Genomic DNA, 14,975 nt, shown 5'->3' with positions numbered 1-14,975 from the left:
TGTCCCCTCTTCTCATGTCTCTTCTACATCAACATGTGTCCCCTCTTCTCCATGTCTCTTCTACATCAACATGTGTCCCCTCTTCTTCATGTCTCTTCTACATCAACATGTGTCCCCTCTTCTTCATGTCTCTTCTACATCAACATGTGTCCCCTCTTCTTCATGTCTCTTCTACATCAACATGTGTCCCCTCTTCCCATGTCTCTTCTACATCAACATGTGTCCCACTTCTTCATGTCTCTTCTACATCAACATGTGTCCCCTCTTCTCATGTCTCTTCTACATCAACATGTGTCCCCTCTTCTTCATGTCTCTCTACATCAACATGTGTCCCCTCTTCTTCATGTCTCTTCTACATCAACATGTGTCCCCTCTTCTTCATGTCTCTTCTACATCAACATGTGTCCCCTCTTCTCATGTCTCTTCACATCAACATGTGTCCCCTCTTCTTCATGTCTCTTCTACATCAACATGTGTCCCCTCTTCTTCATGTCTCTTCTACATCAACATGTGTCCCCTCTTCTTCATGTCTCTTCTACATCAACATGTGTCCCCCTTCTTCATGTCTCTTCTACATCAACATGTGTCCCCTCTTCTTCATGTCTCTTCTACATCAACATGTGTCCCCTCTTCTTCATGTCTCTTCTACATCAACATGTGTCCCTCTTCTTCATGTCTCTTCTACATCAACATGTGTCCCCTCTTCTCATGTCTCTTCTACATCAACATGTGTCCCCTCTTCTTCATGTCTCTTCTACATCAACATGTGTCCCCTCTTTTCATGTCTCTTCTACATCAACATGTGTCCCCTCTTCTTCATGTCTCTTCTACATCAACATGTGTCCCCTCTTCTTCATGTCTCTTCTACATCAACATGTGTCCCCTCTTCTTCATGTCTCTTCTACATCAACATGTGTCCCCTCTGTGGAAAGAGACTCTTAAAGTTTCAGGAACAAACCCCCCCCCTTATCACCTGAATCTCCTCTAGAGCACCATTGAGTTCTTTGTAACCAAATGTCTCTCAGAGGGGCGTGGGGAGGGGCTCCTTATTTTCATCTAAAGTAACAGACAGAGAATCAGCACTTTGGAAACAGGGCTGAAACAGAGGGGATTATGGGTAATGCTGCAATGATCTGTTTGGTGTTTCAGCCAATCAGAGACAGGCTCTGGATATATCTGAGACCTGTGATATATTGATGAGAAACTGTATAATAGGAGACCTTTAATTTGTCAATTACATTTGATAGACCGCTGTATCCGCCACAGACGCATGGCAACTGCTACTAAAGTGTTTGCACCCAAGTATTTTAATTGTGTTCTAACTACAATACTTTGTAGTCGTTACAGAACTGAACGTTATGGTTTTGAATGTGGGGAATACAGTAGGTGGGTGAGGTAAAGGGGGGAGGAGGTGGTGGAGGTGAAGGCGAGTGCTCTGTGAGTAATAATGCCGCCGAAAACAGCTGAAAAACCGGAGCGCCAGCAGCAAAATGAGGGGGGGGGGGCAGGGTTACACAGAGGAAATGGGGCAGGGGGCGGTACTCACTGACAGCCTATAGTTCTGCATCATTTTATCAAACTCCTCGTCAATTTTTTTGTATTTCTTCAGTGCGGGGGGTGAGCGAGAAGGGCTCCTCGGGGTCTGGGCTCTCAGAGTCCCGGTGCTCTTTCTTGTTCAGAGCCTTCGTTCCCCAAACACAAGAAGAAGAAGAGGAAGAGGGAGAGGAAGAAGAAGAAGAGGTAGATAGAGAAAGAGAAGATAGGTTAGATAAAGTGATAAAAGTGTGACGGTACTCACGCCGTAGCGCTTGAAGAGGGCTGTCCAGGTCCTCCGTCTTGCGGTACTTTTCTTCGTTTAGCGGGCTTTGGTCGATGGAGTCGTCTCCGTCGGGCTCGGGGCTGTTGCAGCCGTTAAAGCCTTTCTTTCGCAACGTCTGAGGCGGGTAAAGGAGGAGAAGGAGGCACATTTACATTTCATTTTTCATGCACATATGGGGTGAACTCCTGGAGACAGTGATGTACATTAGCATTAGCACACAGAAAAATCTGTCTGACAACCAGCTCGTAGCTAACTTTATCAACAGCTATATGTGTGTCGCTGGACAGGAAGTGGACGATGTGTAGAGAGCTTGTATGTTGAGAACAGCTGCCGTCAGCAGACAGTAGATTCCCATAAAACCAACGAGCTAAAATGTGTTGTCTATTATTGGTGTAGCTTACATTGTGATGTGATTATTTTATCTTGCACATTTTTACTTGTGTTTAATTAACTGTCACAAAACCCATTGTCCTCCCGGGATTTATAACGTATCTTATGCTTTCACACAAACACAAATGACCATCTTGATTGCACCACACAGCCTCTGCTGACTCCCACTCTGTTCTTTGTATAAAAAAAGCAACCAGCAAAAGTCCGAAGGAGCAGTTTGACCCGAGCCGACACAAACAAGGAGGGTGTTTTTCCTCCAGCAGCGTTTTAAAGAAATAGAAACGGAACCTTTCAGAGAGCACAACCTCTGATAACATCCAATCCATTTTCTGAGGTCAGCGTTCGTGACATGTGCCGCCCACGTGGAAGCACGTTATTAAAACTGAATCTGCACTTGCTCGCCCAGCAGGTGCTCTCAGGAAGAATAGATTTCAAATGGAAACACATGGATGTCTATAGAAAACAAGCACCCCCAATCTTTACCAAGTGCTGCTGTTGTGGCGAGAATGTAAGCATGTCATTGAGGCCTCACACCTCTGAACACGCAGGCCAATCAACAGGGTGAGTAATTGGTGTGAAGCCTTGCTCCGAGGAAAAGCAGTTGAACAAAGAGTAATGGGTGAGATGGGAAGCATGCTGTGGTGTTAGCGCCGAGGCTAATGGCAGTCAGGTTGCTTCAGTGTTAGCACACTTTGGAAAAGGCGAGAAGGGAGAGAAGAGAGGGAGGGAGAGAGGGAGGGAAGAGAGGGAGGGAGGGAGATAGAGGCTCTTATTTTGAGAGGATTCTGCTTAAACGAGATTTGCCGTTAAGTAGCTTTGCCGGGTGGGCCCTTGACCACGGAGCCAAGCAGAAAGATCCGCACAGCAAAATGGATCTTAGACCGGCGCCCGAGAGCCTTCTGCGGTCCACATGCTAGCTTTGGACCTGATTGGCGTGAGAGGAAGAGAACATCCCTACCCTTGAAATCTATCAGCAAAAAGAGTGTGGAGGCGAGCGAAATGAAATCCATCTTATCGAGTCCTTTAAATCTGTAACTGAGTCGTGAAAGACTTCAAAACAAATGAATAAATCTGCCGTTGCAAATGAGAATATTACATCCTGTCTCCAATATAAATTAGCATCAAGAAACAAGCAAGAGTCACGAGGCTTCACTTCAATCTAAAATAATCCATATTTATAGAATGTAATAAGAATAAGACTTTAAAAAGACCATACCAGTTTGGGAAGCTTGTTGTCGCATTTAGGAATGCATTGATTCTACTGTTTTGAGCCACCATTGACTTCCATTCATCTATATACTTCAGTTATTTTGGATTGTCTTTGAGGTAGAGCATAACAAGCTGCACACAAACCGTTGACATACTACGACCTGATGACGGGTTAGCAGTCAGTAAACTATTTGCACTTCCTGCAGAAATGGAGCTACTTTAGCATCGGGTTGGAGATGATGGATGCATTACAGATAACTCGTCTTTATGCTCTGCTCTCGACCAGCTTTAGTTACCAGCTGCTCGCTAATTGTATCAACACCTACTTGTGTGGTGCTGGAGAGGAAGGTGACCGTGGATTCAGAGAAGCTTTTAAGTAGAAAACAGTATATTCACATAAAACCAAAACAATGAGCTAAAAGAGAAAGAAATCTAGCTCGTCTGTTGCCTTCATTTTCTTTTGTTCACCATCTGCTTCATCACTTCATCAGCATCTAAATCTGTCCTTCAATTAACAGTGGATTTAGTTTTGCATGTTGTTGAGAACGGCTGCTTTCTGCAGATAAAACCCAATAAACGACGTTCTCATAAAACCAAAACAATGCTTACAGACGCTAAAACCCTCCATCAATATCGATACGTGTGGCTTTAACTTGATATGAACTGTTATGTTTACCGTAGTATACCACTCAGGCGGCTGCTAATTGTTTTGTATACAGTTTGGAAGAAGAACGCTTAAGACCTTCCTTTTTGATAAAGCTTATAGTTAGGGCTGATTAGATTCAGCCCCTAGTTTTGCTGATGTAGGCTTAGTTTGTCGGGGGACATCTTACTTCTTCCTTCTCTCTGTCTATACCTGTGTACTCTCATGTTCCCATTAACCCAGCTTCCCCAAATGTCTTTCTTTTTTGGTGTCTATATACGCCGGATCCGGAGTCATGGATGATCCTGCGCTCCTCTGTCCTGGATCGCGAGCCCTGGATCTTGAGTCGTGGCTGTGGTCCTGGATCATAGGTCCCCTGGATGGATATCCTCGTGGATTCATCTTCTATTATACACACATGCATTTCCAAACATCTTGGACTACCTATGTGCAAATGTATTATCTTTTCAATTTACCACTCGGCATCTATTGCAACGTCTGTCCGTCCTGGGAGAGGGATCCCTCCTCTGTTGCTCTCCTGAGGTTCTCCCATGTTCCCTTTAAACTGTGGGTTTGTCTCTTGGAAGTGTTTCCTTGACGATGTGAGGGTCTAAGGACAGAGGGTCTGAGGACAGAGGGTCTAAGGACAGAGGGTCTGAGGACAGAGGGTCTCAGGGACAGAGGGTCTGAGGACAGAGGGTCTAAGGACAGAGGGTCTGAGGACAGAGGGGTCTGAGGACAGAGGGTCTAAAGGACAGAGGGTCTAAGGACAGAGGGTCTAAGGACAGAGGGTCTGAGGACAGAGGGTCTAAGGACAGAGGGTCTGAGGACAGAGGGTCTTACGGACAGAGGGTCTAAGACAGAGGGTCTAAAGGGACAGAGGGTCTAAGGACAGAGGTCTAAGGACGAGGGCTCTAGGACAGAGGGTCTGAGGATAGAGGGTCTGAGGACAGAGGTCTAAGGACAGAGGGTCTAAGGACAGAGGGTCTGAGGATAGAGGGTCTGAGGACAGAGGGTCTAAGAACAGAGGGTCTAAGGACAGAGGGTCTAAGGACAGAGGGTCTGAGGACAGAGGGTCTGAGGACAGAGGGTCTGAGGACCGAGGGTCTGAGGACAGAGGGTCTAAGGACAGAGGGTCTAAGGACAGAGGGTCTAAGGACAGAGGGTGTCGTATTGTCATACTGATATTCTGTACACACTGTGAAGTCCACTGAGACAAATGTAACATTTGCGATATTGGGTTATATAAATAAACATTGATTGATTGATTTGGAAATGAATGGAAATCAATGGGTGTTTAGAATGGTAGGAAACATACAATAAATAGCGTTAAATATGACTGTGAGGTTTTTATACTTTACATTTGTAGATAAATGGACATTAATGGTTGTTGAAAATTGTACCTTGACCATAACCCAACTGAAACTGCATGCATTCATCATGGGGTGGTAGAAACTGGTTTGGTTGTTTTAAGCCTCAGTGTCAGATTTCTTTCACAGTGCATCGCTTCAGAGACGATCCATAAGCAACAACAGAACTCTAAGCATCGTGTTCAATACTTCACTCACCCTTTATTTTCTTTAATTAATTATGCTGTGTCAAGTGAGGGTGATTAAAACATGAGCACATGTTCAACGACTCCCACTGCGAACCATCTCTGCTAAGTGAGGATGACTCAACTCCATGCAACCCTGCAGCTTATGGAAAAGTGCAACCGGGGGGAACTCGAACCTGCGGGAGCTTCAACAAAACCCCGAGGAGGAAGACGCAGACGCTTCTCATTTGGGAGGAATTTAGCGTTATACAGTAACAGCTAAAGAGGGTATGATGATGCCACTTGGATGTCCTTAACATCTGAGTCCTGGACATCCTTAAAACAAATCTGCCACTGCAAATGAGAAAATGAAATCCAATTGTAATGAATGTTATGCGAAGATAAGGCCAAACAAGTGGTATATTAATCCTCATGTATCTTTAACATCACGGCCAAACATTTTGGAAGCTTTGTTGGCATTAAGGAATGTTCAATGCATTTCTTCTGCTGCTCTGAGCCACCATTGACTTCCATTCGTTCATATATTTATGTCAATCTATGTAGCGGACTCTCAAAACAGATGAGAGGGTGATGATGGATGTCCTTAACATCTGTAACTGAGTCCAGGAAATCTTTAAAACCCCTCTCAGCTGGCAAGGACTCCTTGTCTTCGTTGGCAAATCTTTTATCGCAGCTAGACTACAAGGAAATAGTGCTACTTGGAGATTTCAACTGGGCCTGGTTAACTGCAGTGTCAGAGGATTTTAAAAACCTTCGTATCTCTTTGAATGTTACTCAGATTGTGGACAGTCCGACTCGCCCTAACATTAAGTCCCCAAATAAATCCTCCCTAATTGATCTCATCTTAACTAATGTTCCCTATAAATACTCATCTGTGGGAGTATTTGCGAATGCTCTGAGTGATCACTGTTGTAGCCACAATTAGGGACACTAAGGTCCAAAAGGTTAAACCTCGTATTATCATTAAGAGAGACATAAAACATTTTGTGGAGCAGGGTTTTGTTCATGACCTGTTTGGGTTTGATCTGTGTGCTGATGTAGAAACGGCAAGGTCTTATTTTTATCTTGGTTTTATGGAGATAGAATGGAATAGGTTGTAATTTGTACCCCTGTAATTATGTTGTATGATGTCCTTTTGTTTTCTGTTGTGTATGTGTAACCAATGTGCTGCAGGTCTCCCTTGAAAAAGAGATGGTTGATCTCAATGGGATTTAAACCTGGTTAAATAAAGGCTACAAACAAACAAGAAATCTGCAAATGAGAAAATGACATCCAAATGTAATGAATGTTATGCGAAGATAAGACTTTAAGTGACCAAACAAGTGATATGTTAGTCCTCATGTATCTTTAACATCACGGCCAACCATTTTGGAAACCTTGTTGTTGCATTAAGGAATGTTCAATGCATTTCTTCTGCTGTTCTGAACCACCATTGACATCCATTCATTAGTATATGTATGTTAATGTATGTAGCAGACTCTTTGAGGGTACAGCGTATCCTCCAAACAGGTGAGAGGGTAATGATAACACTTGGATTTCACGGTAAAGAGCCTTGAAAACAATAGTGCTCCTTTGATATGAATCTCATTAAAAGTGGAAGCCATTATAATTATTATCACAGCGGTGTCAAAGCGGCGTTTTTTACTCACACAAACGGGTTATTAGACAGATGTGTTCGCCTGATTCAGCGCTCTGATCTGCAGCTTCATGCACATTGTGACACAGGAGCCGCCACCATGCGCTTTGCTGTGCACCTCTCATGGAGAAAGCACACTGCGCAGGCTGCGATGTGTGTTCTGACCTCAACAAAATGGAGAGAACAAAGGGAACCATGGGAACAAATAAAATAAGTAAAAATGAATGACGACAATTGCATGTGACAAAAGGCTATAGACACACACACATATAACACATATTTGTACTTATGTACCATCATTAAGGGATTCGGCCTGGCAGTCAACACAAGACGGATCGTCCTTTAATCTTCAAACTAAATATGTAACATGAGTCCTATCAATATTGGATGTTTCCGTTTTTTTACAATCTTTTTCAAATCTCACTTTGTAGAACATCTGTGCATGACAACAAGAGTATGGTTTAAGCTAAGAAAAGATGATGGCAAATAAACGTAGGTAAGGTTTACTTGGCACTAAAACACTTTAGCGTAGGGAACGATAGTCTGTATGGTTGATAAAAAGGCACACAGTCATGCAGGTCTGTGAAAGGACACCAACTCTGCATGATAATCAGACTCACCATCTGCCACCCTGAACCCCCTCACTCTCACTCTCGTGCATCCACACCTACGAAACTACGAAGTACAAAATAACACAAAATGGACTAAACTCCAGGGAATACAAATGGGGACGTTGTCAAGTTCCTACACTGTCCTTACTCTCAAGGTCTAAAACTGATATTATGCACACACTCACTTGATTTAGTTTTTTATCTCCTGCAAACACAACTGATATTTCAGGAACGAAAATATATGAGAAAAATAAGGAGCTTTTTGAACATTAAAGCACAGAGACATGTCACTGTAGAACATCAGCATGAGAGGACTCTTTAAAGTAGAGACACTACATACTGATATACACCTGAACATCAGCAGGAGAGGACTCTTTAAAGTAGAGACACTACATACTGATATACACCTGAACATCAGCAGGAGAGGACTCTTTAAAGTAGAGACACTACATACTGATATACACCTGAACATCAGCAGGAGAGGACTCTTTAAAGTAGAGACACTACATACTGATATACACCGGACATCAGCAGGAGAGGACTCTTTAAAGTAGAGACACTACATACTGATGTACACCTGAACATCAGCAGGAGAGGACTCTTTAAAGTAGAGACACTACATACTGATATACACCTGAACATCAGCAGGAGAGGACTCTTTAAAGTAGAGACACTACATACTGATATACACCGGGACATCAGCAGGAGAGGACTCTTTAAAGTAGATACACTACATACTGATATACACCTGAACATCAGCAGGAGAGGACTCTTTAAAGTAGATACACTACATACTGATATACACCTGAACATCAGCAGGAGAGGACTCTTTAAAGTAGAGACACTAATACTGTATACACCTGAACATCAGCAGGAGAGGACTCTTTAAAGTAGAGACACTACATACTGATATACACCTGAACATCAGCAGGAGAGGACTCTTTAAAGTAGAGACACTACATACTGATATACACCTGAACATCAGCAGGAGAGGACTCTTTAAAGTAGAGACACTACATACTGATATACACCTGAACATCAGCAGGAGAGGACTCTTTAAAGTAGAGACACTACATACTGATATACACCTGAACATCAGCAGGAGAGGACTCTTTAAAGTAGAGACACTACATACTGATATACACCTGAACATCAGCAGGAGAGGACTCTTTAAAGTAGAGAAACTACATACTGATATACACCTGAACATCAGCAGGAGAGGACTCTTTAAAGTAGAGACACTAAATACTGATATACACCGGGAACATCAGCAGGAGAGGACTCTTTAAAGTAGAGACACTACATACTGATATACACCTGAACATCAGCAGGAGAGGACTCTTTAAAGTAGAGACACTACATACTGATATACACCTGAACATCAGCAGGAGAGGACTCTTTAAAGTAGAGACACTACATACTGATATACACCTGAACATCAGCAGGAGAGGACTCTTTAAAGTAGAGACACTACATACTGATATACACCTGAACATCAGCAGGAGAGGACTCTTTAAAGTAGAGACACTACATACTGATATACACCTGAACATCAGCAGGAGAGGACTCTTTAAAGTAGAGACACTACATACTGATATACACCTGAACATCAGCAGGAGAGGACTCTTTAAAGTAGAGACACTACATACTGATATACACCTGAACATCAGCAGGAGAGGACTCTTTAAAGTAGAGACAACTACATACTGATATACACCTGAACATCAGCAGGAGAGGACTCTTTAAAGTAGAGACACTACATACTGATATACACCTGAACATCAGCAGGAGAGGACTCTTTAAAGTAGAGACACTACATACTGATATACACCTGAACATCAGCAGGAGAGGACTCTTTAAAGTAGAGACACTACATACTGATATACACCTGAACATCAGCAGGAGAGGACTCTTTAAAGTAGAGACACTACATACTGATATACACCTGAACATCAGCAGGAGAGGACTCTTTAAAGTAGAGACACTACATACCGATATACACCTGAACATCAGCAGGAGAGGACTCTTTAAAGTAGAGACACTACATACTGATATACACCTGAACATCAGCAGGAGAGGACTCTTTAAAGTAGAGACACTACATACTGATATACACCTGAACATCAGCAGGAGAGGACTCTTTAAAGTAGAGACACTACATACTGATATACACCTGAACATCAGCAGGAGAGGACTCTTTAAAGTAGAGACACTACATACTGATATACACCTGAACATCAGCAGGAGAGGACTCTTTAAAGTAGAGAACTACATACTGATATACACCTGAACATCAGCAGGAGAGGACTCTTTAAGTAGAGACACTACATACTGATATACACCTGAACATCAGCAGGAGAGGACTCTTTAAAGTAGAGACACTACATACTGATATACACCTGAACATCAGCAGGAGAGGACTCTTTAAAGTAGAGACACTACATACTGATATACACCTGAACATCAGCAGGAGAGGACTCTTTAAAGTAGAGACACTACATACTGATATACACCTGAACATCAGCAGGAGAGGACTCTTTAAAGTAGAGACACTACATACTGATATACACCTGAACATCAGCAGGAGAGGACTCTTTAAAGTAGAGACACTACATACTGATATACACCTGAACATCAGCAGGAGAGGACTCTTTAAAGTAGAGACACTACATACTGATATACACCTGAAACATCAGCAGGAGAGGACTCTTTAAAGTAGAGACACTACATACTGATATACACCTGAACATCAGCAGGAGAGGACTCTTTAAAGTAGAGACACTACATACTGATTACACCTGAACATCAGCAGGAGAGGACTCTTTAAGTAGAGACACTACATACTGATATCACCTGACATCAGCAGGGAGAGGACTCTTTAAAGTAGAGACACTACAATACTGATATACACCTGAACATCAGCAGGAGAGGACTCTTTAAAGTAGAGACACTACATACTGATATACACCTGAACATCAGCAGGAGAGGACTCTTTAAAGTAGAGACACTACATACTGATATACACCTGAACATCAGCAGGAGAGGACTCTTTAAAGTAGAGACACTACATACTGATATACACCTGAACATCAGCAGGAGAGGACTCTTTAAAGTAGAGACACTACATACTGATATACACCTGAACATCCGCAGGAGAGGACTCTTTAAAGTAGAGACACTACATACTGATATACACCTGAACATCAGCAGGAGAGGACTTTTAAAGTAGAGACACTAATACTGATATACACCGGACATCAGCAGGAGAGGACTCTTTAAAGTAGAGACACTACATACTGATATACACCTGAACATCAGCAGGAGAGGACTCTTTAAAGTAGAGACACATACATACTGATATACACCTGAACATCAGCAGGAGAGGGACTCTTTAAAGTAGAGACACTACATACTGATATACACCTGAACATCAGCAGGAGAGGACTCTTTAAAGTAGAGACACCTATATACTGATATACACCTGAAACATCAGCAGGAGAGGACTCTTTAAAGTAGAGACACTAAATACTGATATACACCTGGACATCAGCAGGAGAGGTACTCTTTAAAGTAGAGACACTACATACTGATATACACCTGAACATCAGCAGGAGAGGACTCTTTAAAGTAGAGACACTACATACTGATATACACCTGAACATCAGCAGGAGAGGACTCTTTAAAGTAGGACACTACATACTGATATACACCTGAACATCAGCAGGAGAGGACTCTTTAAAGTAGAGACACTACATACTGATATACACCTGAACATCAGCAGGAGAGGACTCTTTAAAGTAGAGACACTACATACTGATATACACCTGAACATCAGCAGGAGAGGACTCTTTAAAGTAGAGACACTACATACTGATATTACACCTGAACATCAGCAGGAGAGGAGCTCTTTAAAGTAGACACTACTACAGTACTGATATACACCGGGACATCAGCAGGAGAGGACTCTTTAAAAGTAGAGACACTACATACTGATATACACCTGAACATCAGCAGGAGAGGACTCTTTAAAGTAGAGACACTACATACTGATATACACCTGAACATCAGCAGGAGAGGACTCTAAAAGCAGAGACACTACATACTGATATACACCTGAACATCAGCAGGAGAGGACTCTTTAAAGTAGAGAAGCTACATACTGATATACACCTGAACATCAGCAGGAGAGGACTCTTAAAGTAGAGACACTACGATACCGATATACACCTGAACATCAGCAGGAGAGACATCTTTAAAGTAGAGACACTACATACCGATATACACCTGAACATCAGCAGGAGAGACTCTTTAAAGTAGAGACACTACATACTGATATACACCTGAACATCAGCAGAGAGGTCTCTTTAAAGTAGAGACACTACATACTGATATACACCTGAACATCAGCAGGAGAGGACTCTTTAAAGTAGAGACACTACATACTGATATACACCTAAAAATCAGCAGGAGAGGACTCTTTAAAGTAGAGACACTACATACTGATATACACCTGAACATCAGCAGGAGAGGACTCTTTAAAGTAGAGACACTACATACTGATATACACCTGAACATCAGCAGGAGAGGACTCTTTAAAGTAGAGACACTAAATACTGATATACACCGGGACATCAGCAGGAGAGGACTCTTTAAAAGAGAGACACTACATACTGATATACACCTGAACATCAGCAGGAGAGGACTCTTTAAAGTAGAGACACTACATACTGATATACAACCTGAACATCAGGCAGGAGAGGACTCTTTAAAGTAGAGACACTACATACTGATATACACCTGAACATCAGCAGGAGAGGACTCTTTAAAGTAGAGACACTAAATACTGATATACACCGGGACATCAGCAGGAGAGGACTCTTTAAAGTAGAGACACTAAATACTGATATACACCTGAACATCAGCAGGAGAGGACTCTTAAAGTAGAGACACTACATACTGATATACACCTGAACATCAGCAGGAGAGGACTCTTTAAAGTAGAGACACTACAATACTGATATACATCTGAACATCAGCAGGAGAGGACTCTTTAAAGCAGAGACACTAAATACTGATATACACCGGACATCAGCAGGAGAGGACTCTTTAAAGTAGAGACACTACATACTGATATACACCTGAACATCAGCAGGAGAGGACTCTTTAAAGTAGAGACACTACATACTGATATACACCTGAACATCAGCAGGAGAGGACTCTTTAAAGTAGAGACACTACATACTGATATACACCTGAACATCAGCAGGAGAGACTCTTTAAAGTAGAGACACTACATACTGATATACACCTGAAACATCAGCAGGAGAGGACTCTTTAAAGTAGAGACACTAAATACTGATATACACCGGGACATCAGCAGGAGAGGACTCTTTAAAGTAGAGACACTAAATACTGATATACACCTGAACATCAGCAGGAGAGGACTCTTTAAAGTAGAGACACTACATACTGATATACACCTGAACATCAGCAGGAGAGGACTCTTTAAAGTAGAGACACTACATACAGTACTGATATACACCGGGACATCAGCAGGAGAGGACTCTTTAAAGTAGAGACACTAAATACTGATATACACCTGAACATCAGCAGGAGAGGACTCTTTAAAGTAGAGACACTACATACTGATATACACCTGAACATCAGCAGGAGAGGACTCTTTAAAGTAGAGACACTACATACTGATATACACCTGAACATCAGCAGGAGAGGACTCTTTAAAGTAGAGACGCTACATACTGATATACACCTGAACATCAGCAGGAGAGGACTCTTTAAAGTAGAGACACTACGTACCGATATACACCTGAACATCAGCAGGAGAGGACTCTTTAAAGTAGACACACTACATACCGATATACACCTGAACATTCAGCAGGAAATGACTCTTTAAAGTAGAGACACTACATACTGATATACACCTGAACATCAGCAGGAGAGGACTCTTTAAAGTAGAGACACTACATACTGATATACACCTGAACATCAGCAGGAGAGGACTCTTTAAAGTAGAGACACTAAATACTGATATACACCGGGACATCAGCAGGAGAGGACTCTTTAAAGTAGAGACACTACATACTGATATACACCTGAACATCAGCAGGAGAGGACTCTTTAAAGTAGAGACACTACATACTGATATACACCTGAACATCAGCAGGAGAGGACTCTTTAAAGTAGAGACACTACATACTGATATACACCTGAACATCAGCAGGAGAGGACTCTTTAAAGTAGAGACACTAAATACTGATATACACCGGGACATCAGCAGGAGAGGACTCTTTAAAGTAGAGACACTAAATACTGATATACACCTGAACATCAGCAGGAGAGGACTCTTTAAAGTAGAGACACTACATACTGATATACACCTGAACATCAGCAGGAGAGGACTCTTTAAAGTAGAGACACTACATACTGATATACACCTGAACATCAGCAGGAGAGGACTCTTTAAAGTGCAACTTTTCCTTTTCCCTCTCAAATGCTAATGAAAAGAAGCTTTACACAATTATGTAATTAAAGGAAAGAAGCTGAATATGTCTGATGGATTCAAATAACATCAATTTAACGTACATAACAGTGTGTGAACAAAAAGACGAGTTGGTGTGTCTCTGTCTCTCTTTCTTTGTTCGTTTCTCTGCTGCAATATTGTGTGTTAAATAACAGCACATGCTCTCTATCACAACACTCACTCACACACTCACACACTGATCAGCTTGTCTCTCAGTCAGTCAGCCATCTGTTCACCTGTCCGCCGCCTCTCTCTCTCTCTCTCTCTCTCTTCATTGTGTTGCCAGGGTAAGAAAACCCTGCAGAGCTCAATGCCGGCCTCTGATTGGCAGAGGCTCCTCACAAGCCCCGCCCCCTCCTCTTCCTCCCTCCCTCCCTCCCTCTCTCTCTCTCTCGCCCACCCTCCTGTCCGCCCGACCTCTGTTTCCAGCTCTCCGTGAAACTCTCCCATCTCGGCCCACCACCGGCAGTGCACACACACACACACACACACACACACACACACACACACACACACACACGACACACACACACACACACACACACACACACACACACACACACACACACAC

At 42.5% G+C, this 14,975-nt stretch overlaps 1 protein-coding gene across 1 annotated transcript in view; it reads right to left on the bottom strand.

The window, feature by feature from the left end:
* Positions 1-1,571: 1,571 nt before the first annotated feature.
* The window catches only part of LOC117560065 (myocyte-specific enhancer factor 2D-like), a 38,900-nt gene continuing 25,496 nt past the window's right edge, over positions 1,572-14,975 (bottom strand). Inside the window, exon 3 of the mRNA XM_034236820.1 lies at positions 1,572-1,934. Within this exon, the coding sequence (XP_034092711.1) occupies positions 1,587-1,934 (348 nt within the window). The 3' untranslated portion in view covers positions 1,572-1,586. The remainder of the gene's footprint in view (positions 1,935-14,975) is intronic.

Source organism: Gymnodraco acuticeps, unplaced genomic scaffold (genome assembly GCF_902827175.1).
Source record: "Gymnodraco acuticeps unplaced genomic scaffold, fGymAcu1.1, whole genome shotgun sequence".
Lineage (NCBI taxonomy): Eukaryota > Metazoa > Chordata > Actinopteri > Perciformes > Bathydraconidae > Gymnodraco > Gymnodraco acuticeps.
The sequence above is the reverse complement of the archived record's forward strand: the minus strand, read 5'-3'. Positions and strand labels throughout refer to the sequence as shown.